This window comes from Morone saxatilis, unplaced genomic scaffold (genome assembly GCF_004916995.1).
Source record: "Morone saxatilis isolate NCDOM2014 unplaced genomic scaffold, NCSU_SB_2.0 Contig9, whole genome shotgun sequence".
Classification (NCBI taxonomy): Eukaryota; Metazoa; Chordata; class Actinopteri; family Moronidae; genus Morone; species Morone saxatilis.
Window position 1 is genome coordinate 13200486 of NW_023340268.1, and position 23556 is coordinate 13224041.

The following is a 23556-nucleotide window of genomic DNA, read 5'->3' on the forward strand; positions in this document are numbered from 1 at the left end:
AGTAAAAAGTACAATATCCGCTCTGAGTGCAGTGTAGTAGGACTAGAAGAAAATGGAAATACTCAAGTGAAGAACAAGTTAGCTCAAAGTGCAGTATGAAAGAATTTCACACTTGATTTGAATAATTAAGACTGACCCTCATATTAGCTTTGGCTTGATTTGTAAAAAAAAAAAAAATAAAATAAAAATAAAACATTTATGCACAGAATCAGGAGGATTGTGGATTGTATCCTTATCACTGTCTAATAAGGTAGGAACCTCTCAAAGCCAGCATGGAGTAGAGCAATGATTAGGCTAAAGCTTCCAACAACTCATTTAATGCACATGTCCTTTAATCTTAAATGAAGCAACAGCAGCTGAAGTGTCAAAGGGACCTCTGCCTGGCCCTGAGCGTCTCTGGCTTTCAGACACGCCCTAACCACCGGGACTGCCAGTGCGCCGAGGAGGAGGATCGGGTGAAAGTGGAGCGGAGGGAAAAGCGAAGAAAGAAAAAGAAAAAAACCCGTCCCCTCCTGTCAGAAGTATGCGGGGCTTGTCTTTACAGACCTTACGTCAGTCTGGACTCTTTAACAGGCTGTCAGTCCCGGTCCGGACACACAGACAGAGGTGCGCGGAGGAGATGAGAGCCACGGGACGAGGATGTAGCACACCTGCGGGGAGCGGCGAGCCGAGCGTTTAAAGCGGGACTCATTCTGGACTCAATGCATTTGCGGTTCCTCACCAGTGATGAGTTGGCTCCTGTTGTGGATTCTAACAGCAGCCGGGATTCAACAGGTGGGGTGGAGGGTAGATAGATAGATAGATTTAATGTGCGAGAGACGCAGGGAGGTGCATTACTGTTATTCTGAAAATATGAGTCTCTGTTGCCCATTGAACAGTGTCTGTGCTGCTAGGTACAGCATGCAAAGATACTATAAACTTCCTATAGGGACTTGGAGTGCGTTTGTAGAACTTCACAGTAAGTTTTAGCGACAGTTTTAACTTTATTTTCCCAACTCTTGCAATAATGTGTGTATAGCTTAAATCCCCAGTTTGACTCCCCATGTGTTTGTGGTAATGTGTAATATAAATTAATGTAATGACCAAATGTTTAAAATGGGTTGGCTATTCCTGTAGGGACTGCTGCGTAATGTCCAATTATGACCATATAATGGACTTTCCTCCTGATAGCGCATCCTTCCTCCTATTATAGGGTTTCCATTCTTGCTCATGAGGTTATCTGTGGATGTGTGAACCCAGAAGATAAGCCATTGCTGACTGACTATGGAAAGTTGTGTAGATGCTGGCAGCTGCCTCACTGCAGCTTCACTTTCCATCGTTTGTTATATTTTAGTGCCACCTCGTGGTTGTATAGGAAACAGCTTTTTAATGGCTTCATACATGTTTTTTTAAACATCCCCCTTTATCTATCTGTCAATCTGGAAATTAGATGCTTGGGTAAAAGAAAGACAGCAGTGTCAGAATGCATTAAGTTATTTTATAATCTATTACAAAAAACTAAAATTAAATAAAATTTTGCTCAGACATATGGTCAGTTTTAGCAACTGGAAAAATAATTATTGCCTATAATAATTGTCAATATTAGATTTCACTCCCTTCTAAAATGAGATCACATTAATACATTATAACATACAGGATGTGAATATTATCATTTTAGCTAATAATGTAATATAGTCACGCAATTTATCACATTCTCAAGTGTTTGTACAGTTTGAAACCATATTGCCTCTTAGATGTTGCAATTTTCTGCAGGGAAATCTAAGAAAACAATACCGGAGTGACAGTTTGTTCCATTTCCCCCTGGCATTTTGGGAAAAAAACAATAACAGACCAGCTTATTTGAGTGTCTCTCTCTCTGTTTGTAGTCTCACTGAGATTTTCTTAAATATCTTTTTCTCTAATTCATGTAACATTCTGTAACTCTGCCTTCCCTGACTATGGTGGAATTAAAAATTCAATTGTGCTGTATTTAGTCAACAAAAATGATAAATTTCAGGTTGAGGATTGCACTGGTTTATCATGTTTTCATAATTAGCTTATGAAACACTCCCTCCCTCTGCTCTCCTTGGTTTGTTGGGGTGATGGACAGGTTTTTTTTTAGCTGTGTTTGTTTTGTTTTGTTGTTCTATGTAAATTAGCCTGATAGTTGCGGGCTAAATGAACTCCTCTGAGGAATGGCTTAGTGGCACGGCCATGATTAAAACTCATTTATCTGCATTAGCTTTCAACATGCAGAGCACAGCAGTTATTAACATGACCATAATTCTATTGAAGTGTGGAGAACAAGCTCAGGGATATGACATAGGGTATGGCTTGCATAAGATAATTAAGCTTGTTTCCTCACAATTAATTGCAGATTAAGTGTCCATGCACACGTGTGTTTTTATGCATGTGTATGTGTGTCTTGCATGGATCAGAAGCTGCTTACCAAAGTGAAGCTCTGCTGTTACGAACATATGGATGGAATTATGATTTATTAGTATACAGATAATATTGGACCTCCGATGCATTGTTTGCCTCCCCGTCTAGACCTAGTGTGGCTATTACAATGGTCATGGTGTCTGCTACAGCTTCAGTTTGTCTTAATCATAAAGACCGTTTATGATTTGATCATTACCTCATGTGCGTTGAATGAAAATTGAGATACATACTTGCCAAAAACATACACAGTTAGTTTGTTGTAGCAGAAAACGTGATGTAACTTTTTCTTTGCCTAAGAAGCAAATCTCAGTGTCTCACTCACTGGACAAACCATCTTCTGGCATTTTCTCAAGCACTCAAAACAAGCAGTATTTAATTTGGCCTCTACAAAATGTTATTTGTTGTCAGAAAGTTTCCTCTGCTGAGACTTATGCATCCGCTGTCCAAAACTGAGCTCCAAGCGCTGGGCTGTTAATGTGGCTCATGTGGCCTGTTTCAGTCAGAACATCTGCTTTTAAGAGCTGCAGAGATCTTTACTGTGTGATCTTGGCCTGGCGGAGCTGCTTGTAAGAGTCAAAAACTAACTGAGGGGGAAGACGTTGATTGAGTTTTATTGGCATCATTTTGTAACCGTTTAGCACTGTTGCTGATTTTAAATACGATGTTGGAACACTTCCAGAGCGTGGAGCGCATACAGGACTAGATGTTGTCATTGATTTAATGAGATTATCTCCACTGAGTGTTTAAGTCATTTTTTATAACCTTATTTGATTTATTGCACAGCATGATCAGACGTTAGCAGGCTGCTATGTATTTCATCCATGTAGGCAGTGAAGCAGAAGTGTTGGGATCAGCATCTTTATGAGACAAGGCTACCAAAGAGGGCTGGATAGGAAAGAATTCCGGATTAAGGATATTAAGAATATTGCCTAACCACAGGGGGTCAAATACCTTTTAATTTTTTTTTTTTTTTAATTTTGCACAAACACAGAGAAAGAGTAGCAACTGAAGCCTTTGAATTTGTGTGATCAAAGCTAGTATTGTATAAATAAGGTTTATTCATGATGATACAGAGTTGAAATAACTGCATAATGAGAAGGCAATACTGCAGAGAAAAACACTATGTTTTAAATATGAGCTGCACATTATGCAGCAATAAACTGCATTTACTTTAAAGAAAATTGTTGTTGTCTTTAAGGCTTAATTTGTCCTTTTTCCTCCCTCCAGGCCTACTCCCAGAATTCCACTGCCATGCCGCCTGCCACAGCTGTCACATCCCCAGCTGCGGACCTGTACAACCGGACGCAGTACTGCAAGTGGCCCTGCGAGTGTCCCAGGGTCACCCCTACCTGTCCGCCGGGTGTGAGCCTCCTCATGGACGGATGTGACTGCTGCAAGACCTGCGCCCGGCAGGTGGGCGAGGTATGCAACGAGGCAGACACATGCGACTACCACAAGGGACTGTACTGCGACTACAGCTCGGACAAGCCTAGGTACGAAAAAGGAGTGTGTGCATGTAAGTGTCACCCACCAAAACCGACAAACCCAACAACTGTTTTAACACAGCAGGAAACGTTTTTTTTGTTTATTTTCTGATTATTTCACCGCAGTACAGGCTGCAGGTGACCAGATTGGATTTAAGCAGAGCAGGTGTTTGCTGCCATATCGACACTGGTTGTCCTGGTAACAACACAGTTGTTACTTGATGTCTGCCTGCAGGTGTCTGCTTGATACCATAGGCAGCAGCAGCATGCAGTCTCTCACCTTCTCTAAATTTATGTTTGTGATTTTAGTGGCTTGTAGTTGCATGAGGCATTTTGACGCAGATACAATGAATCTGTATCAAACGGTTGCGTGTGTACAAGAAAAAAGCACATATTGAAGTGACATGTTGACATCAAAAGTCTGAATTTCATGTTTTAGGGGTCTTTACACATTAGGGAAAAATATGCAACTCCTGGATATTAAAAACGCTTTTAATATTAGTAATATTCCTATTAAGCGTCACACGTCACAGACCAAACTCATGTCTAAAGCTATCTTAGACATTTCATATGTTTCACTTTCCACACTAAAATTCTATATATCAGTCTTGTTTTTATTTTGATATGTATTTTATACTTTGTCATTCACAGCATCTGTCATTTTTGGGAATGCAGTTAAGTTTTTGGTAAAGAAGGGTCTATCTAACACTGATATCTGTACAGTAGCTCTTGGAAAAAAATTGATTGCTATTGTGTGATATCAGCTGTCAAACCACAATGTAATTTATCTTACAGTGTTTACCTCTGAGAATCTTTTCCTTGCCTTGCTTGTCTTTATAATCTGTAACTGCTTGTTATTCCTCTCTGTCAGATATGGTGGGAACCGGCTGTGAGCATGATGGTGTGATCTACCGTAATGGGCAGAGCTTCAAGCCGAGCTGCAAATATCAGTGTGTGTGTGTGAACGGTGCCATCGGCTGTGTGGCACTGTGCACAGAGTCCCAGCCTCCACGGGTGTGGTGCCAAACCCCCCGCCGGGTCAAAGTTCGAGGACAGTGCTGTGAGAAATGGATCTGTGATGAACCCAAAAGAGGGCGCAAGACGGCGCCGCGACATGCACCAGAGGGTATGTTGTTTTCTTTTTAAATCCCCAATAGCACTGCCAAGTCTGTTTCCAGTTAACTCAAATGCAACACAGATCACAGTTGAGTCTGACAAAATCAAGGCCTGATAAATCAAAAAGAATGCTTCAAGTATTGTAAGAGAACACACAAACTAGGTCATACTGGGGAATAAACCTGGGATTCTATAAAATTACTGGGCTTTTGAGGAGTCTTCCTTATTCTGAGACAGTGTCATTGGTTTAGAATCATGGTTATGTAAACTGATTCTTAGGTTCAGGAGGCTTTTTAAAGGACTCCTGTGATCTGGATGATATAGTTGTTTTTGTTCATGAGTAGATGCAGCTCTCTGAACAACTTCATAAGTACGATTGATTATGTATTGTTCATTTAAAAAAAAAAGTTATAAGAGGTCAGGGAATGCATATAATCTGTGGCCTATTGATTTCATATGGTCTTTGGATAGTTATGATAATAAATGAGTGCTAATTTACAAGCACTTATTTAAAATAAAGAAAAATTTTGTTTTCCAATAGTGTGTGGATATGGTTAGATTTGATATGTAACATAGTTGCAGCTGTGTATGAAATTGGCAGCCAAAGGTCTATAGTGTGAGTACAGTCTGTATTCCAGGAGGATCATAAGGTTTGGGTGTGTGTGCAGGGACAGACCAATCCTTTCCTGTGGAAGCCCTCTCACTGTTTCTGGGTCATGTCCAGTTTCCAGTCATTTAGTGCAGCAGTGCTGTGGAGGAAGATTTCTTTGTGTTGCATAAGGAGACTGATCACATCCAGATTACTATGCATGTAGGACAAATGTAGGAATTGTTCTCAACTGGCCCTCACTAAAAATGTTTGAAAATTGAACCGAGGCAATGTGGCTCAAATATGTTGGACAGGACCTTGATCCAGCAAGTTTGAATTATAGCTCCCAAAGCTAGCTCATTAGTAGGCGATGTTATTAAAACTTTTCCCATTCAGGATACAGTTTCTTTCCTTTACTGAATCTGCTATCCTGCACCTGGCTAATGTGTAACAAATCCTCTGTATTATTAGCAAGTTTCTATTTATCAGTTTTCAGGGCATTTGTCCAAGGGCATTTGTCTTTCTTTGTTGTCATTATGCATTCGACATGAGTTTATGCATTATTTAGTTTCTTGGCATCACTCAAACCTTTAAATGGAACAAGATGTATCAGGGTATCACAATGAACTGTGATATCTTTAGCAGTTTGTACACATATCTATTTACCTCACCTCTCTATGTTGATCCAGCTTCCCCAGCTGAGAACAGGAGCTGGCACAATAACTGCATTACCCAGACTACCTCATGGAGCCCCTGCTCAAAGACCTGTGGCCGCGGCCTGTCCCTGAGGATTTCCAACGCCAACGAGCAGTGTGAGCTGGTCAAAGAATCTCGCCTTTGCAACCTGCGGCCCTGTGAGGTCGACATCACCAAACACATCAAGGTAGTAATTATGTTTTATATCTCAAGCCCTCAAGTGATAAAATGGCTGTCAACAAAGGTTCCTAGACTTTACATCTTTCTACTACCTTTCTCTATCAGCCCGGAAAGAAATGTCTGAACATCTACAGGGAAGAACTGCCCTCAAACTTCACCATCTCTGGCTGCACCAGCAAGAAGCAGTACAGGCCCAAATACTGTGGCGTCTGCACCGACGAGCGCTGCTGCATCCCCTATAAGTCCAAAACCATCGACGTAGAGTTTGAGTGTCCTAACAGGACGGGATTCACCTGGAAGATGATGTGGGTCCAGGCCTGCTTCTGCAACCTCAGCTGCAAAAACCCCAACGACATCTTCGCTGAGCTGGAGAGTTACTATGGTTACCCAGAAGTCATGAACTAACAGGTTCAATCATTCTCTCTCTGGGAGCACCCTGACGTTCTTCTGACTTCTCTCTCTTATGCAATGTTTTGTATTTGTAATGTGTATGATTATGTACAAGGGATTTTCTTATGGTCTTTTTTCCTATTGGAAAAATCTGTATATATGAAATATATATGTGTCTCCAGAATGGATATTCATACAGCATGTGCTTTTAAAGAATACCTGCTTTGCAATTGAACAAATATCCATCCAGAGAGTGTGTGAAATATTGAAGGCCTAATTTATTTATGTAGCTTTTTGCATATGTAATAACACATGCAACGTTCTTGACATGCTTTCAGGAACAGTCACTGTCTGTCTTTAAACTCACAAGTTAGATAATAAGGCATTACTGTATATATTTTCCTTTATATTTAATGGAATTTACTTTATGATAAATTTTAATAAATAGGCACAAATGGACTGAGATGCCAAAGACAAAGCCTTATTTTAGGACCACGTTTGAATATTCAATAATGACAGGATCAGGGACGATCAGTTACAAGTTTTTTATTGTAATTTTTTTAATAAATACAAACTGTTATGTCATTTTAATGCTTTTCTACAGCATTAGACGGTTGTGCATTGCATCTTTACAAAGCTGTGTATGTGTTTTACAAAGCAAAATGTAGTGCAAGTAAAATACAGGAGTAGAAGGTGTCAGGTAAGTTCTATGGCTATCCTCATGTTAACATGTGGACCTATCACTTCACTCACCCAAAAATCCACAACCACATAGGAGCATCACGTCTAAAAAATGAACAATTCCATGGCACATCTTTGTTCCATTGTGCTTGATTGCATAGAAATCATCGTAAAAAAGAGAAAAAACGTTTTGTCTGAAGCCATGATCCGTTAATAAAGCATATGATGTAAAATTTGTGTTTCAGAAAGTGTTTGATTAATGACAAAGCATACCGTCTCATTGGAATGTACTAAATATGATCCTTTGATTCCTGAAAAATTCATAAGTCACCAGTGAATGGATGTAAAATTGTTCAAATAACAGAATGTTTTGAAGAAACTCAAAGATAATGGACATTGGCAAGATGAAATAAGATTATTCGCTGTACATACATGATATACTTGAAGACTGTCCCTTAAATTTTAAAGTTGTGTAGCAATTTGGAAGGCAATTTGCCATTTTTATTTATCCAAGTGCCTCCACATTTTCTCTCCACATCTACAAATCTGCTCCTACGTACAAACAACACTTCAAACATTGAAAATAAAGAATAAATGATCAAACAATTACAGTGAGAACAGAAAACAGTCATTTACAGTCAGGTATATTCGAGAAAGCTGTGTCAATATGGTAAAAATGGATAAAAACAGGATGAGGGAATGCAGAAATGGAAATTAAAACATCTTTTACATATATATCTGAGAGATTATGAGAGATACATGTACAAGCTGGTGTACTCGTAGCCACAGCTTTCTCCGACATTCTGCTTCGGTGTCCCCAGATGCTGCGTTGCCCCTAACTACACACTAGCCTGACCAACGAGCTCAGGAGCATTCGGATATGTGTGAGTCCCTCTGAATGACAAAACAGGCATACAGTTGACCCTAACCTCTCACTCAAAAGACATCATATTTTCAAAGTGGGGCATCTCAGCTGCACTGAATAGACTGCAGGTGAGTGTCCATTGTGCGTTTTTACAATTCCAGGTATGCTATCTTAGTTTCCCTCTCCACATCGGTGAGTATGTGCGTAGGAATGTGTGTGTCTGTGTGTCAGTTAGAGGCAGCGCAGCACAAGCCAAAGGGACTTTGAGAGGTTTGCGTGTCTGGAGAGTGGAGATTCACTTAGCAGGATACTTCAGTGGACTTGGGCACGGCTTGGTCCACGTTGCTGTTGGCCGTGCCGTCCGTGGAGCCAGCTGTGTGGGAGCGGCCACGCTGGTTCTCGGTCGTGTGGCTGCGGCTGCGGCTGCCCTCATTGGTGTGTGAGCGGGAGCGGTTTCCCTCGGCGGTGTGGGAGCGGGAGCGGTTGCCTTCGAAAGAGGTGACGCTGGAGCCGGAGGCAGTGCGGGAGCGGACCAGGCGAGTCATGCTGGCAGAGGGCACTGAGGGTAGAGGATTTAGTAAATCCACTGTTTTGACTGAAGATTATTCTAGTGCCACCTAGACACCTTTAAAATGCTGTTTACATGTTTCTGCATCAGTAATGAATATTTATATAACAACACAACTGGGTGGGTATTTTTTTTTTTTAAAGTATATTTCCTAAATATATTTATATATTTGGGTATTTGGGTATTTTTACTTTAATAACTTAAGTAAATTGTACTGATGAGACTTTTCTTACTTGAGTGGTACTACTTAAATACTTCTCAAACTTCTCAAACTCTGTAGTACAATAAACATCTGGAGTTGACCCTAGGCTGAGTTGAAGTAACACCCCAGTGAGTACATGGGTCATTTATCACCCAGCACAAAGGGACTAAAGGAGAATGTGAACTGTGCATACTGTGTAGCCAAAGATCTCCATCTCACCACAAGGTGGGAGTAAACCCATGTATGGCAGGGGGTTGTATATAATTGGTAGTGGCATATCTAACCTCAACATTCCTCAGAAGTGCTTTTCACCCAAGTAAAAAATACTGCACGTCTCGAATACTTACTGTATCCCATGCCCTGAATGAAATACTTGAAAGCCTCTGTCAGTTTGCCAGGCTGCAGAAAAGGAAAATACATGGAGGGAGATAATTAGTCCTCTTGTCATTAATTATCACACTTGTTTACACAACACTGACAGACTCAATCACTCATCCAGCAACTCACTGCTCTGGGTCTGAGATATGACAGCTGCTATGAGCAGGTGCTGCGCAGGGTGGAGGATTACAACCTGACAAGTGTGGTTCATGTCTGCCACTTGTTAATGCTCTTAAGTATAACCTTCTTATGCCATCCACCCGTCCACCTGACCCTCTGCGCTGATTATCCAGCCCTGTCCAATCTGCTCTACAACAGCGTCTCACAAAGCTTTTTTTTTTCAGTTTCTGTCACACCAACACAGACATACACACCTGGTCAACCTGGGGCATGCCTCCGCAGTCAGCCATCTGGAAAGAGGAGGGAAAACACAAAAGAGGCCATTAGCATTTCGCACTGCAGCGGACACACGCCATTAACCCCTCCATTTGAACACGCCAAACACCTTGTCCATGCTTCGTCCAATCAGTGTTCCTCCAAACCCAAACAGTTAACCCTAATAAACAGCACCCATTTTAGCTCTAACAGCCATTTGGTTTCAGTTGCGGATAATAAAAGGTTGCCATAGGCCAACACAAGTAGGTCAACTGCAGCAGATTGCGTCCTCAGAGGAGACATGCATACGCACGTCGCCTCTGAGGACGCATTCGGCTGTCCTAACCCTTGGTTAATATGTCACCAGATAATTGCTGAGCCAGTGGAATCTTATCAGCCGATGCATTTCCATCAAGGCTATTATAATCTGAATGAGGATATGAGACAGGAGGTGGAGGGAGGGAGAAAAACAGGGCTTTACCTTGAGCAGGGTAGTCTTTGTTGGGTCCAGCTTGGTGTTGCACTCAACCTGTGGATACAAATAAAACTATTTAGTAAAGTGATTATTTTTTGTTGGCTGTATATATAAATTGCTATAAAGGTATCATTTTATGTATCACTTAAAGTCGCTGGCTTTGGCTATTAAACGCTAACAAATCAGTGATGCTGTTCGGCCTCCCTGACTAAAAAACAGTATCCTTCAAAATTAAAACTACTCTGCGTCACTTGATTCCCTTTCTCAACTTTGTTCTCGCCCTAAGTCATGCTGTCCTTAAGTGTTTTAATCTTGCATATCTTTTGGGCTTAAACAAGTGACTGAAGTGAATGGAAAACCTGTTTAGCACAAGTTTGCTGGGTTAACGGCGGTGGGAAGTCTAATCATTAGCATTAGGGCCTTGTTTTTAATGGCTGTGTTAACGTCAAGAGATTGTGTCTAAACTCACCACAGCCTCCACAGCAGGAGAGCTGTCGCCAACCACCAGCAGAGAAGGACACCTGGATAAGGGAGATACATACATGTACAAATCAGCATTGTTGAAATATTATATTTAATATATAATGTGAAATAAAATATGCATATTGCTTGTTGTCTGATGAAAACTTACTTGAGAGTTCTGACAGTGGTTCCAGGGACCGGCCTCTCAATTTCAAGATCCCTCCGACTGTAGAGAGAGAGACATACATGATGTTGTACAAAATCTTCAAATTCCAATTTTTTTTTGTTAACTAAAAGTTAATTCTACAAACTTTAAAGTTGTCACATATTCACTGTACCACCTGTGAAAGTAACTGACTGACTTTTATGTGTTTTCTTTACCTTTCGTAGGACTTGACAAAGAGATGCAGGTTGAACTGGTTCATATCGTTGAGGATGTGGTGGCGGTATGTTCCAATTAGGTCGTGGTTGTTGTGGATCTCCTCCTGTGTTGACCAAACACAAAATCTGTTTAACTCACTGAGATGACCTGAGAAGACCTAGAAAATCACAGTGCCCTGTACCAGTGAGATTTAGGTAAAAATCATACCTTTCCAAAGAGGTGGGTGATGATCATGTCAGGCATGGCATGAGTCCAGCCGCTGATCTGAAATTAGACATAAACATTTTATAAAAAGCTTTAAAGGATCATCTATCTCTTTGTTAGCTCTGCAAGTACACAATTCTTAGCTTCTGGTGCAAGCAATTATTTAAATGGTACTATATGTGTGTATGTTTGAGTTATTAATGTGTGTTACCTTGTGTGCAGCCCAGTCCATCCATCCCTCAGCACATGGGTTGATGTTGATGAGCAACAGCCCCTCCACCATGTTCGGGTAGTCCAGCTAAAACACACACAACATGGAATTTGAGATTTATTACTATAAAACACAATGCTGCATTTAGCTAAATATATGTGCAAAAACAAGTGTTTTGGGGGTATTTTAAAAATCTTTTTGTGTAATTTTTCATGATTGAAAAAATTCTTATTTCTGGTTAATACTTATTTTGTTGCATATTCTCTGTTTTCAGTCCAGGATATGTTTTAACTATCAAATAGGCTTCCTGATTAAAAACATTTTAAACAGAAATATATGTATTCATTGTACAATGATGGACTGAACACTGCAGCGAGGAGTTAATAGCTGTATCTCTGTCAGCCTTTTGTCAACAGAGTCAGACTTCCCATTGAGCACAGTGTGAGTGTTGAGCTGATCTGGAACATTCCTGAGGCTTTTATGGCTCAGCAGGCTCAAGCAATAAGCAGTGTTACATTGCCAAAATCAGCAAAAAGAAGAAACACATTAACTGGCTCTGCTAATCCTAAAATGATTAAAACATATTATTAATAATCCTGATTGAGAGGGGAAACTTACGGCGAATCTGGTCAAAATGTAGGCCCCTGCTCCAATGCCCATTCCAATTACAGTCTTCAGTCTGCGGTCAAACATACATGGATACTGTTAGAACAACAGGTTAGAAAAAATCTCAAAATAGAGTGTGAACAGTCAGTGTGAAAACTGCAGCTCAACTTACCCAAAGTGCTTCAGCACCAGAGGGAGGGTCTCAGAGAGTTGGTCCATAGAGGGGTATTCATATCTGGAAAACAAAAGACATTGTACAAAGCTTTAGTTAACAATCTAATAACAGCCACAATCTAATTGCTGCTCTTTATTGCTCCTTATTGTTAGCTGTTTCCATATCATGTTCAGCTCAGGTAGCGCTAACAGGAGGCAAAGTCCCACCATTAAAACAGAGATTAGGCTGAACGAGATAAACACCTGTCCCAACAACACACTTCAAATTAGGTCGCCTTAAGTACATCCGCAGGGATCTACCTGTAGAGTCAAAGGTCACAGACTGCTCGACATACAATGAGTTCCTGTGTGTGTATGTTTGTGTGTGTGGCTCACCCAGTGGAAAAGGTGTTAGCTCCCTCCTGTTGGCCGGGGGCATCGACATGACACACAGCAAAGTGCTGCATGATTTCTGACATGTCCTCATGGTTGAAGAGCGAGTCCCAACAGGTTTTGTCTGGTAAAATGAGGTGGAGGTAGATATGTGATTCTTGGCTAATAAGTAGAAAGAACCTCAACCTGAGAATAAGTGTAAGACTTGCAGGGTTTGTTTCTGTACAACATGCAGGTGTTGTTCCCCAGTATCTTGCAAGATCTGACACGGCCATAAAAATCTGTCACTGTAATAGATGTAATAGACTTAACAATATGAAGTTAGCTTGGGGAACCTAATCTGATCCCACGTGGTACAGTAATTCAAACCCAAGGCTTTAGGCACAACAACAGATGTTTCACCAAAGCAGAGCTGTATAAGGAGCCGGGCTTACGGTTCAGTCCGATGTCATGGATCGTGAGGATGACCGGTCTGTCAGCCTTGGGGACCCCCTTCATGGTACAGTGGATTCTTCCATGAGGAGTCTCCACATCATGCTCCTACAGGTGCAGAAAAATGACCAGGCTTAGCATAAAATGTTTGGATAAAAAACATTTGAATAAAATTCAGAGTGAACATGCCAAGGAATTTAGTTTGAAGCTCAAAAAGATGAGAAAATGTTCCACCTTGGTACTATACAACAGAGTGATATGTGAAACCTAAATACTTGCAATCAAAATGTAAAACTTATTTCTTTCCATTGCTTTCCATTTCTTGAAAACTACTCTCCAACCACACTAAAGCACAGCCAACCCAATTTAAGGATTGTCCACTTATTCAGGTAAATTCCTCCCTATAAGCCACAAACAAAAATATAAAGCTATTCTCCACTTTACTCCAACAGCAGGCAGCATAATCCAACAAATCCACTGGAAACCACTGAGCGCAAACATTTCAATATTAGTCTACTTACGCTGACTTCAATCTCAGCAACAATCATTTCCACATCAGAGTCCTCCAGAACCATTTTCGCAGGAGAGGAGGTCAACGCTGCTTGCAACTGAAAATGTGTTGTCGCAATGGCTCCCTGAGCTATAGATCCAAATGTTGGTAAGCCTCTAAAGTTGTTCAGCCCCGGTCTAAGCGCTGCGTTTTATACCCCCACTGCTTACCAGTTGGCCTAAGCTCCTGGACTCCCATGGTGCATGCGGGCTGGTCAAAACAAGCTAACTCTAGATGAAGAGATCCCTAAATTGGATCAGCCAATGTCAGACAGAGGGTTTATTGGCTACTGAGTAGACATGATGAGAAAGTATGGGTGTGTTATCAATGGGAAAACATGCTGAAGAATGAGGGAGGGGCAGATGGCAACTGTATTTCATCATATCATTGTCAAATTAAGGGCTTAAATTAAACACTGTAGTAAACTGTCTGTTATGGCTAGAAAGAGCTTTGATGACAGTCATAAACATTTCCTAAAATTACTCCATAAACAGTCTATATAGTTATATATAGCAATACAGAAAAACATTATATATGTATTTAAATAGAAAAGCTTAAACTCTAAATATTTTAAATTGTAAAGATTACATGAATAATGTTTCATAAATTTTATTTCAAGATGTAAGCTGTGTGTCATACTTATAAGTTTGTATTTGAAGGATTTTATTTTATTTATTTATTTATTTTTTTAAACACACTATTTATTGCAACTTCCTGTCTAAAAAATATTGCTTTCGTGAAAATATACTGGTGAATATTTCAGAACAATTTTATTATAGAAGACAAATGCTTGTATACAGCTCTAAATTTGAATATTTTCACAAAAAAAACATTTTGAAACTAAAATGTATGTAGATTTAATTTTTAGGAAAAAGCACAAACGTGCCTGAAGGTGACCTGCAGGTCTAGGACACTGTACAAAACGACCTATTGGGTAGTTTTCAAACCAGTTCTGACTGCATGAGATCTACTCTGGAGGAAAATCCAAGGAGGCGTATAACCTATTTACTGGACGTAATGTACACGTAAACATCCAAGGATTCACCGCGCTCAACCTATCCTCCACCTCTACGGGAGACACTCAAGCACGTAAGCAGCACAGCCAAGATAATCCTGCAATGCGCACATGTGCACACTTGTATTTGTGAATGCATGCATGTGCATCTAGGGAACTCAAAGGGGGGAAAGCAATGTTTGTGCATATGCCTGTATATCAATGTCAGGAGTAAACCCCCCGGTATATTCACCCTCCTCTAATCCTATGGCACTAATTGTTGGAAGCTTAGCTGCCACAGAGATATCAAACACTCGCCCTGGATCCTTCAGTGTGACACTAAAGTAAGTCAAAAGAGCTTTAAGGGCAAATTAGCTCTTTGATCTCCAAACACTGACTGCCTGACCAGAAGACCCACAATCTCACACACTCCTCACCTCACAGACTGGAGCCATTATGTTTGAGGTAAAGGTCAATACATTTTTGAGGATGTCCGAGGATGTGTTCATGACACTGTGCAAGCTGCAACCATATAATAACTAAAATTAGTGTGTGTGTCAATGTGCTGGAGAGGAAAGTGAATGGGTTGATGCACTATAGCTGTGTTATCTTACAAATCCAGTCCAAAGTGTGTTTCATCACTTTCAGTAGCTGACTGAATTAGTGGAGACCCAATTAGATTTTAGTCCTAATAAAATCACAGCGGATGAAAGGTCATCACAAAGATAGATTAGCCACTGCAACAGCTATGTTGATTAGAGGCTGCCTATTTATTTTTATCAGCCACTAGATGGTACCAGACAAGCTAAATAATAGGGTAAAACCTTGTGTGTATACAACCAGGAATTGGCATCATCTGTCAACACAAGTTTCAAGTCATAAAGCTGGGTTTACAACCGGTGGACAACAATAAACGCTGGCTCTTATTTCTAGGGTCTGCAAACATACCTTGATAACAAGCTGCTGTATAGCCTCTCTCAGGCCCTGCAAGGAAAGAACAGAGTGATGAAAATATAAAACTAATTCAATTACATTGTAACATCCTATAATCTAATATCATGAGGGCGTCATCCTGTCACTGAATGTATTTTCACATCCATATGACCTTTGTCATAGGAGTACAATTGCAACTGCACAACTTTGTTGATATAATAAATGATCAATGATTGAACTGTATTCTTTGTAGAACTACAGAAGTAGAAGTAATGGCTGCAGTGGAAGAAGGTCAGCACAGTAGGATGTGACTTTATTAGTTAGTGTGGCATTTGAATGACATTATGTGTAATCCTCAATCCAGGGCCCACAGTTATGAAATTGGTAATTGTAAGATAGATGCATACTTTCTTAACAATATGTAAGCAATTTTGTAATTTAACTTCAACACCTACTCGAATAAAACAAACCCGGCACATATATGCCATATCACTGATTGTATTTTAATGCAAATCCAGATGAAGATTGTCCTCTCTGAGTTCTTACTAGTTTGACAGAACTATGACTCATAAAGTCATATCTCTGCTGTGAGACTGATATTCACATATCTTAGTGTATTTTCCTTCGAAAAGAATCTCCAAATCTCCAAAAATATGATTTATATTGCTTTTATGGCTCAGATCTTTGACAGATAGATATAGAATAGATATACAGTAAGTCATTTATAATCATTTTAATGTAGTTATATCTGAATAGCACCTGTGGTATTCATTTGTTCATTCTCATATGCTGCAATCAGATTGAAGCACAGACGTACTAATGAACTACATAAGCAACCTGTCAAGGTATAAGTTGCGATACAATACTCGAGCAGGTCCAAACACATTTATGTACAAGTCTTTTCTAACACTGTTTGACTTGGCTCCGTTCAGAATACATACCGGCAGTTCCCTGTCGACCAGCAGGGGTTTGGACTCAACAACCTGGATGTCATCCATTTCAAAGAGCTGCAGAGCCTGGTGGTCAAAGAGATCAGAACAGTTAGTGAGCTCAACCTGTGTTTCAGAGGCTTCAAGCCTTTCATGGGCGAGATTCTCCAGGTTATGCAAAAGCAAAGAAAATACACACGAAATACTTGCATGTGTCCTTTCCAGGGATCTAAGATATTATAATTTCATTGGTGGATCTCAAACTTCTTCTAAAAAAAGGGTGTGGCAAAGGTTGGCGGACTACAGGAGGCTAACTTACAGACCATAAAATGACAGATTGTTTGAACGTTGGGGTGGGCGTGTTTCTTATCCACACAAAGCTAATAAAGAGACCTGAACTAAAGACCTGAACTAAAGACCTGAACTAAAGAACTGAACACACACACACACACACCCATACACTCACACAGGTGTACAGACACAGGAGCATGCAGAAACTGGTGCTGTGATCTGCACTAACATGTGGGCAACATAATGTGCCACACCTAGAGACACACAGCAGACAGACTGACGTGAAGACACACCAACAGAAAAAAAAGTCTCACAGACAACCTCGCAGAGTTGATCATCTACAGAACTGATAACTGAAGCAGATCCTCCCTAAAGATTGGGAGCATATTTTAGAAAAGAACACTAACGTCCAGATTCAAGAGAAAGAAGAGAGGGACAGACAGACAGAAAGGGAGTGGAAAAGGCAGGGAAAGGGGGAGTGTGAAGAGAAGCCAGGCGTCGGCTGGAGAGGAGAGCGGGCAGGCTGCGGCTCTGCATGCAAATCAAATTAGTCGGTTAAGAGGGCTCTTTGTCCGCTGGCACCGGTGGCTCCTGAGAGCCAGAACCGTGCCCTCCACTCTACCCCTGCTGAAGGGGGCCTTCACTGACCTACACACACAGGAAGCAACAGACACCCTGGTTCCCATCAATACAACCAAGTCTCTTTTCATCCCTCTGCTGGCTTTCTAGCTCCGTGCATTCTGTCACTTCTCTCTGTTTGTCTTGGTTTCTGCTTGGTTGCAGTCACTATGTTTGCTCTTTCCAGCCTCCTTCCATCTGTTTTGTGCTCTCTGTCTTTCTGTCTTTGCTTACAGCCATCAGCAGAAAACTAATCAACATCAACCTACAGGACAGCAGTGTGGCTGTCAGAACAAGGTGGTCGTTTTAGAGGAAGTGATTCATTACATTTTAAATGTGGAGATGACGGTTGTCCGGCAGAATACGCCCTGGACACAAACACACATGCTCCTCTGTCTGGGAGAACAGAGACCGGAGCCAGCCGGATCTCACAATAGCACAGAGGAAGAGGAGTATCAAACAACAGGTTCATTTTTCTGCTGAGGCCTTCAAAAACATGGCCGCCATCACACTGCAGGAGCTTTGTTGAAGAGGACAAGAAATCAGCCCCCGTCGAGATTCCAAAGCCATGTGAGTGAAGGCACGTTCATGCTGTTGGAAACTGAAACAACTGAGGAAGTTTCACATTCAAAAAAGATCAGAAATCAGTTCATGCATCAATGTGGAGGGGAATCCTCTAAGCCTATTTTTAAGCCTATTTGCAAACACGGCTATGTAAAACAAGCTCAGGGAGCTCATTAACAAATAAAACAGATTGCAGACTTCCTCTATACTTGGCCACAATCACCACCTGTTAGCGGGCTGGCAGCAGAAAGAGGGCCTGGCAGGCAGCAGGCTGAGGCAACTAGGTCACCAGTGGTGTGCCTCCAACTGTTCGCCTTGCTGAGCTAATGTTTTACCTGGTCAAGAAGAGCAGCGGGAGGGGGGTGTGGTACTTTAACCCCGTAGGATCCCAATCCAAGGCAACAAGATATGAGCACTGTTGTCTTGACATTTGTTATGTAACAATTTGTCAAATTAATTTCTATGATGCTGCATCATGTATGTAAAATGATTGGTATGGGAAAAACATTCAAAATATCCATATGAATGAAATCTGAAGAGCATGAAAAAAGAGTTTTGTGTTGTTTATTAGATTTTCGGAAATCTGTCAAATGCCTGAAACAACATATAAAAGGGAAGTGATGTTTTTACTGTGAATCTTTTTCTCACAGGGATTTTATGCTGCTGCTGCAGGGAGCTCTGTCTTTAAACTGGCTTCACTCCATAAGCAACAGTCACACATTGTATTTAACTAAGTCAAACTAGTTTCTACATGCATATCTCCTAATGAATCTTCTGTGGGTTTTTTCTTAGAAAATGTCAGGCTGTGGGGAAGAAAACAAAACTATTCACTGAAGCAGCTTCAGCCTGGCAGAAGTTAGACTGTGTTATGCAATCACAAACAGGAAACAGGGGGAGGATATAGGCCCGGGATGATCTGAAATGTGTAGCCCAAAAGCAGCTGCATAACAAAGAATACAAATTATATTCTTTTTGGAGAAATACTGGTACTCCCTATTAAAAAAAGGAAAAAAACATAATTTGTTGACTGAAAGTCCCCTAACTACATATGTTGTAATAAAGCATTTACATGAGCAACAGATAATCCATTCTCATGATTAGGTTTTCTGTGTTGATTCCTGAAAAGTCTGACTTTTTGAAAATCCAATGTTTTCGCTTGATAGCGAGATAATGTGATTTGAGCTTTGGAGGGAAAACAACAGCACTGATGCAGGCCTACATAACACGTTAGTGCTTGTTTTCCACAGCAAATCCAGAGATAAGACACACTACTTTAAGCCAGAACATCCAAGTTACAAAACAGCAAGAGCTCAAACTCTTTCTCTATTCGCTGAGACACAGAAACATATGTACTGATTAGATTTGTGTCTCAATTTTAGGGAGCCAGAATCAAGGCCAGACCATCCTTCCTCCATTCCCTCCATATAGTTTTAAATCCACGAGCCTGCGGAATCCATCTGCAGAAACAATGATTGCTTCCCTAATCTTTGGGAACTCGCTTAATCTGGAAAATCCCTGGTTCTGAAACATCAACACAGCAGGCCTGCTAGGCTAAGCTGGCACAGACCTACATTTTCAGATTGTAAAAGATATCAAAAATGTGGTGGTCTCTATTGCTACAGTAAGTTGGTGGTGGGGTCAGGGTGGTTTGGGGGAATCACAGCTCCATTATTGTGAGAGGTATCCTCCTGTATCACCACAGCTCCAAAGTCCTCCTAAGAACAGGTTTAACATCTTCTACACAGGACTGAAGACTGGAGTTTTACATGACCAAACATTGTCTAAACAGGTTAGGATACAATGTTACTTTGATAGCAACTAATAGAGAATATGCCTTATATTTTGACTGCCGTTAATAAACAGCATGTTTCACATTTGGATTCAGCCATTTGCACGCACCATCCCTTCCCTTCCTTCCTTTCCTCGTGCATTTTTTTGTTATGCAATTATTGCTTTCATGATATTTGTAACATTTTTCATAAAAGCTTCCTGCTTCTGTGTGCGCGTCCAGTGTCACGTGTGAAAAGCCTGTTGATCTACGGCCCTGTACCTGTTTACACACAGGTGGAGTCACTACTATTACTTTAAAAACGCATGAAACATCCATTTAGAAATATACAACAACAAAAAAAACACATACAAATGGGCCCCCAGAACATTGTGTATGTGTGTATGTAATATCGGGTGTTTTGCATTTCCTTAATATGCAGAAAAATAGGCCGTGCGGCCGTTTTCTTGTCTCAAAGATATGAACTGAAACAGTTGCCTATACTGTTTTTCATTTCAGTTGCCAAACAGGAATAACAACGTGCTCGGACATGTTGCGAAACTATGAGACAACTGTAAAAAAAAAAAAAAGCGCCTGGTTCCTTATATATATATAAAAAATCATCAAAAACACTTAAATAAAGTTATTTGAATCAGAAACCTACCTGTTGCTTTAACTTCTGATTGTCCCGAGATGAACACACCCCAACAAAAAGTCCACAAAAACTTTTTTCTTTCTCTCTCTTTAAACAGCGCAGATGGTCGCAGTGACAGAAGCGTTGCTTTGTTTATAACGTGCGGCGCAAGGCGGAGGTATGAGGGAATTTTTTATAAAGGCTTGGGGGTGTGCAGCCCGGCCCACTTTCCCCGCCGCTCTCTCCATTGGGCAACAGCAGCTGTGGGATTGATATCGCAGCTTGACTCTTTCCAGCGGTTGCATGTTGAGGAAGCTGATGACAGCGACTCATTCCTGAAACTCGATTTCCCCTCCCTCCCTCCCCAATACTCCCCCACTATAACCAAACTGCATGTGACACCTCATTGTGGATTCATAGAGACTTTTCCTATTTGTAATGTTCTTTTTGCTTATTGCTCTATATTTATTATGGGGTGTGGTAGTTATTTTTTCACGTGGGTGCTGACAAAACTGGAAGTATCAAATGTCATTATTCTATAACACCCCATTTGTGCCATCATTAGGCTACACCTTTTGATGTGACACATTTGATTGCTTGCTTTTATGCTTAGGTGGTGTTTGCATTGCTATAACAGAGCTCTCTCGCTCCACTATGAACTAACATGGTGTGGGGAGGAATCTTGGCAAGGCTGCTTGTCTTTTTTGACATCAACCCACTGCAAACTGTAACCTACTTCATCTCACTCTAACTGAGGAGTCAAAGCCACAGCAGTTTTTTTTTTTTTTACAATGTCTCACAAAATCCCAACAGATTACATATTTTAAGATGTGTTTGAGGCACTGTCGGCTGTGTGAGGCTGAGGAGCTAGGAATGCAGCGAGGGCCTGCAGCCTTAATTTGAGGCCAAGAGGAGATCAGTCTGTACAAAGGGAAGCCCTTCCCTCTCCTTGGATCACACTGCTTTTCCTTGATAGCGCATTGCTATTGTCTAATCAGAGTTAGCTTGTTCTACAGATGCAATAATCAATACCACAATGGTAACAGTTGATTCCTGTGTGAGCTGCTGTACAAATATCACTTTGAGGGAAAGCATGAAAGACATCTGCAACAATCCCCTCTACAAGTGGCTTCAAAGAGATATCTAATCTGGTATAAAGCCCTGTGTTGAATGGCCTCTTTGTGGTTTGACACCTTTTAACATGTATCTGAGTGCTGCTGAGTGTGTATAAATGCATCCCTCAGCATCTTCCATTCGTTTCACTTACCAAGCATGTACTACAGTGCAGGGTTCTCCATGGAAATTTCCGCACCTGCAGGATTCTGACTGTTACACTGTGAATCTGCCAATAAGTGCTAGTATTGGCAATGAGTGTGTGAAAGGTCCTTGTCAAGATACAATAGCCGCACTGTGGGATTGTAATGTGAGGCTCTCGATAGGAACACATGGAACAATAGGCGCGTTAGAGGGGAAAAATATAACCACTATGCAAATTTCAGGTCACTCACTTAGTACACTGCAAAGCATGGGGAGCGCACTGAATACTGAAATATTCTTATTCTTCCATTAATGAAAATGCTGCATAGTGAGCATCCTTGTCTGTGTATGTGAGTTCATGCATCTGTACAGTTCCTGACCAGCTGTCCTTGTGAAACAAAAATTGGGAGAGATATGTGGGTCGCAAAGTGTCTCAACACCACTATTGGACTTTCACCTGGCTGATTGCAGTGGGGCAGCTGGCAGAGCTCCTCAACTCCTCGGGATTCACCCCTTATATTGTAACTTCTTCTTCGTTTAGTCTTTAGTTCTCTTATTTTCACATAAGGCGCTTTGCTGACTTCATTTTTAAAAGTACTGTACAAGTAATTATTATTATTAGTAATCATGTACAGTGATTTCAGAGAACTTGGCATAAGAACACAACGTAAACAGAAAGACTAAAATATAATTTAACTTTTGAATCCTGAAATCTACAAGGAACACTAGAGCAAATTAGATTCTGCTTTTTGTGTCGTTCATTTGTCTTGTTCCTCTTTTCTTCTTCTCCTGCCTCTCCCATTTTATCGTAGGTTCGATACTGTACATGCAGCAGTAGCACTGGCTGTAACTATCTCCTGCCGCCTGTACTCCAGTCAGGGGTCACTCAGTTGAAGTGTGTTTGACCTCTGTTCACTGCAAACAGAGCAGATAATAAAAGACAGAGTATGTAGCACTGAAGGTCAAAGCTCATCCATTACACATACTATTGCTGAATGCTGTACAGAAAATGTATTTACATTAAATTAAAACACAATTATGAACTGTTTCCTGACATCTTTATTCACTGCACACGCCCATCCCTTTGTGTGGCTCTCCTCTAAAGTGGATCCAACCAGTCATGACAGCCAGAGTGATGCAACATGCTTGTAACTGGAAAGGGTGATTCAGACACACATGACATGAAATGTGTCTGGGGTCACGTAGTAAAAGGTCTGTAAAGATGATGTAAATTTGTGTCCAATGCAGAAAGGTATGCCTGCATTGTATTTTCAGTGAAAAGCAAAACAACACTGATGATGACTCATTGACAGTGGCTGCTGACCTCAGGGGTTAATCTTTACAAACCTTTTGTAAAATGAACCAAGAAGTTACTTTCCATTGTAACCTGTGGTGTCCAGATAAATCATTAAAAGAAGTGCATGGCCCAATTTTGTTTCTTGTTATAAATAGCACCCTCTATAGCAAGCAGTTAATTAGTTTAGCTTAGCACAAATACTGGAAACAGGGAGGAATAGCACCTCTACAGCTCACTAATTAACACAGTATATCTCATTGGTTTAACATGTACAAAAACAAAAGTAAAAGCTCAGCTAGCTGTTTGTAGTTTTAAGCTCCCTATAAATCTGCAAGCTCCAGTCTCACATTAACTATTCCTTTAAAAACTAAATGTGTTAAATATATGCTTCATGGACGCCCGGTTAGCTCAGTCAGTAGAGCTGGCAACCCATGTACGGAGTTGCTGCAGCGGCCAGG

At 40.8% G+C, this 23556-nt stretch overlaps 2 protein-coding genes across 2 annotated transcripts; one reads left to right on the forward strand and one right to left on the reverse strand.

Annotated features, from left to right (window-relative positions):
- Positions 1–514: 514 nt before the first annotated feature.
- Positions 515–7790, forward strand: ccn4a (cellular communication network factor 4a). Its single transcript, XM_035681042.1, has 5 exons — positions 515–774; positions 3649–3937; positions 4777–5031; positions 6300–6493; positions 6592–7790. The coding sequence occupies exons 1-5, from the start codon at positions 727–729 to the stop codon at positions 6889–6891; spliced, it is 1086 nt and encodes a 361-aa protein (XP_035536935.1). The 5' UTR covers positions 515–726; the 3' UTR covers positions 6892–7790.
- Positions 7407–20755, reverse strand: ndrg1a (N-myc downstream regulated 1a). The gene is made up of 16 exons (XM_035681041.1): positions 20575–20755; positions 16682–16756; positions 15756–15791; positions 13266–13371; positions 12835–12955; positions 12458–12520; positions 12298–12358; positions 11680–11766; positions 11472–11528; positions 11264–11367; positions 11052–11108; positions 10890–10941; positions 10427–10474; positions 9945–9980; positions 9540–9591; positions 7407–8981 (listed from the first exon to the last, which is right to left on the reverse strand). Exons 2-16 carry the CDS (start codon positions 16736–16738, stop codon positions 8722–8724), a joined length of 1197 nt encoding a protein of 398 aa, XP_035536934.1. The 5' UTR covers positions 16739–16756; positions 20575–20755; the 3' UTR covers positions 7407–8721.
- Between the last annotated feature and the right edge of the window lie 2801 nt (positions 20756–23556).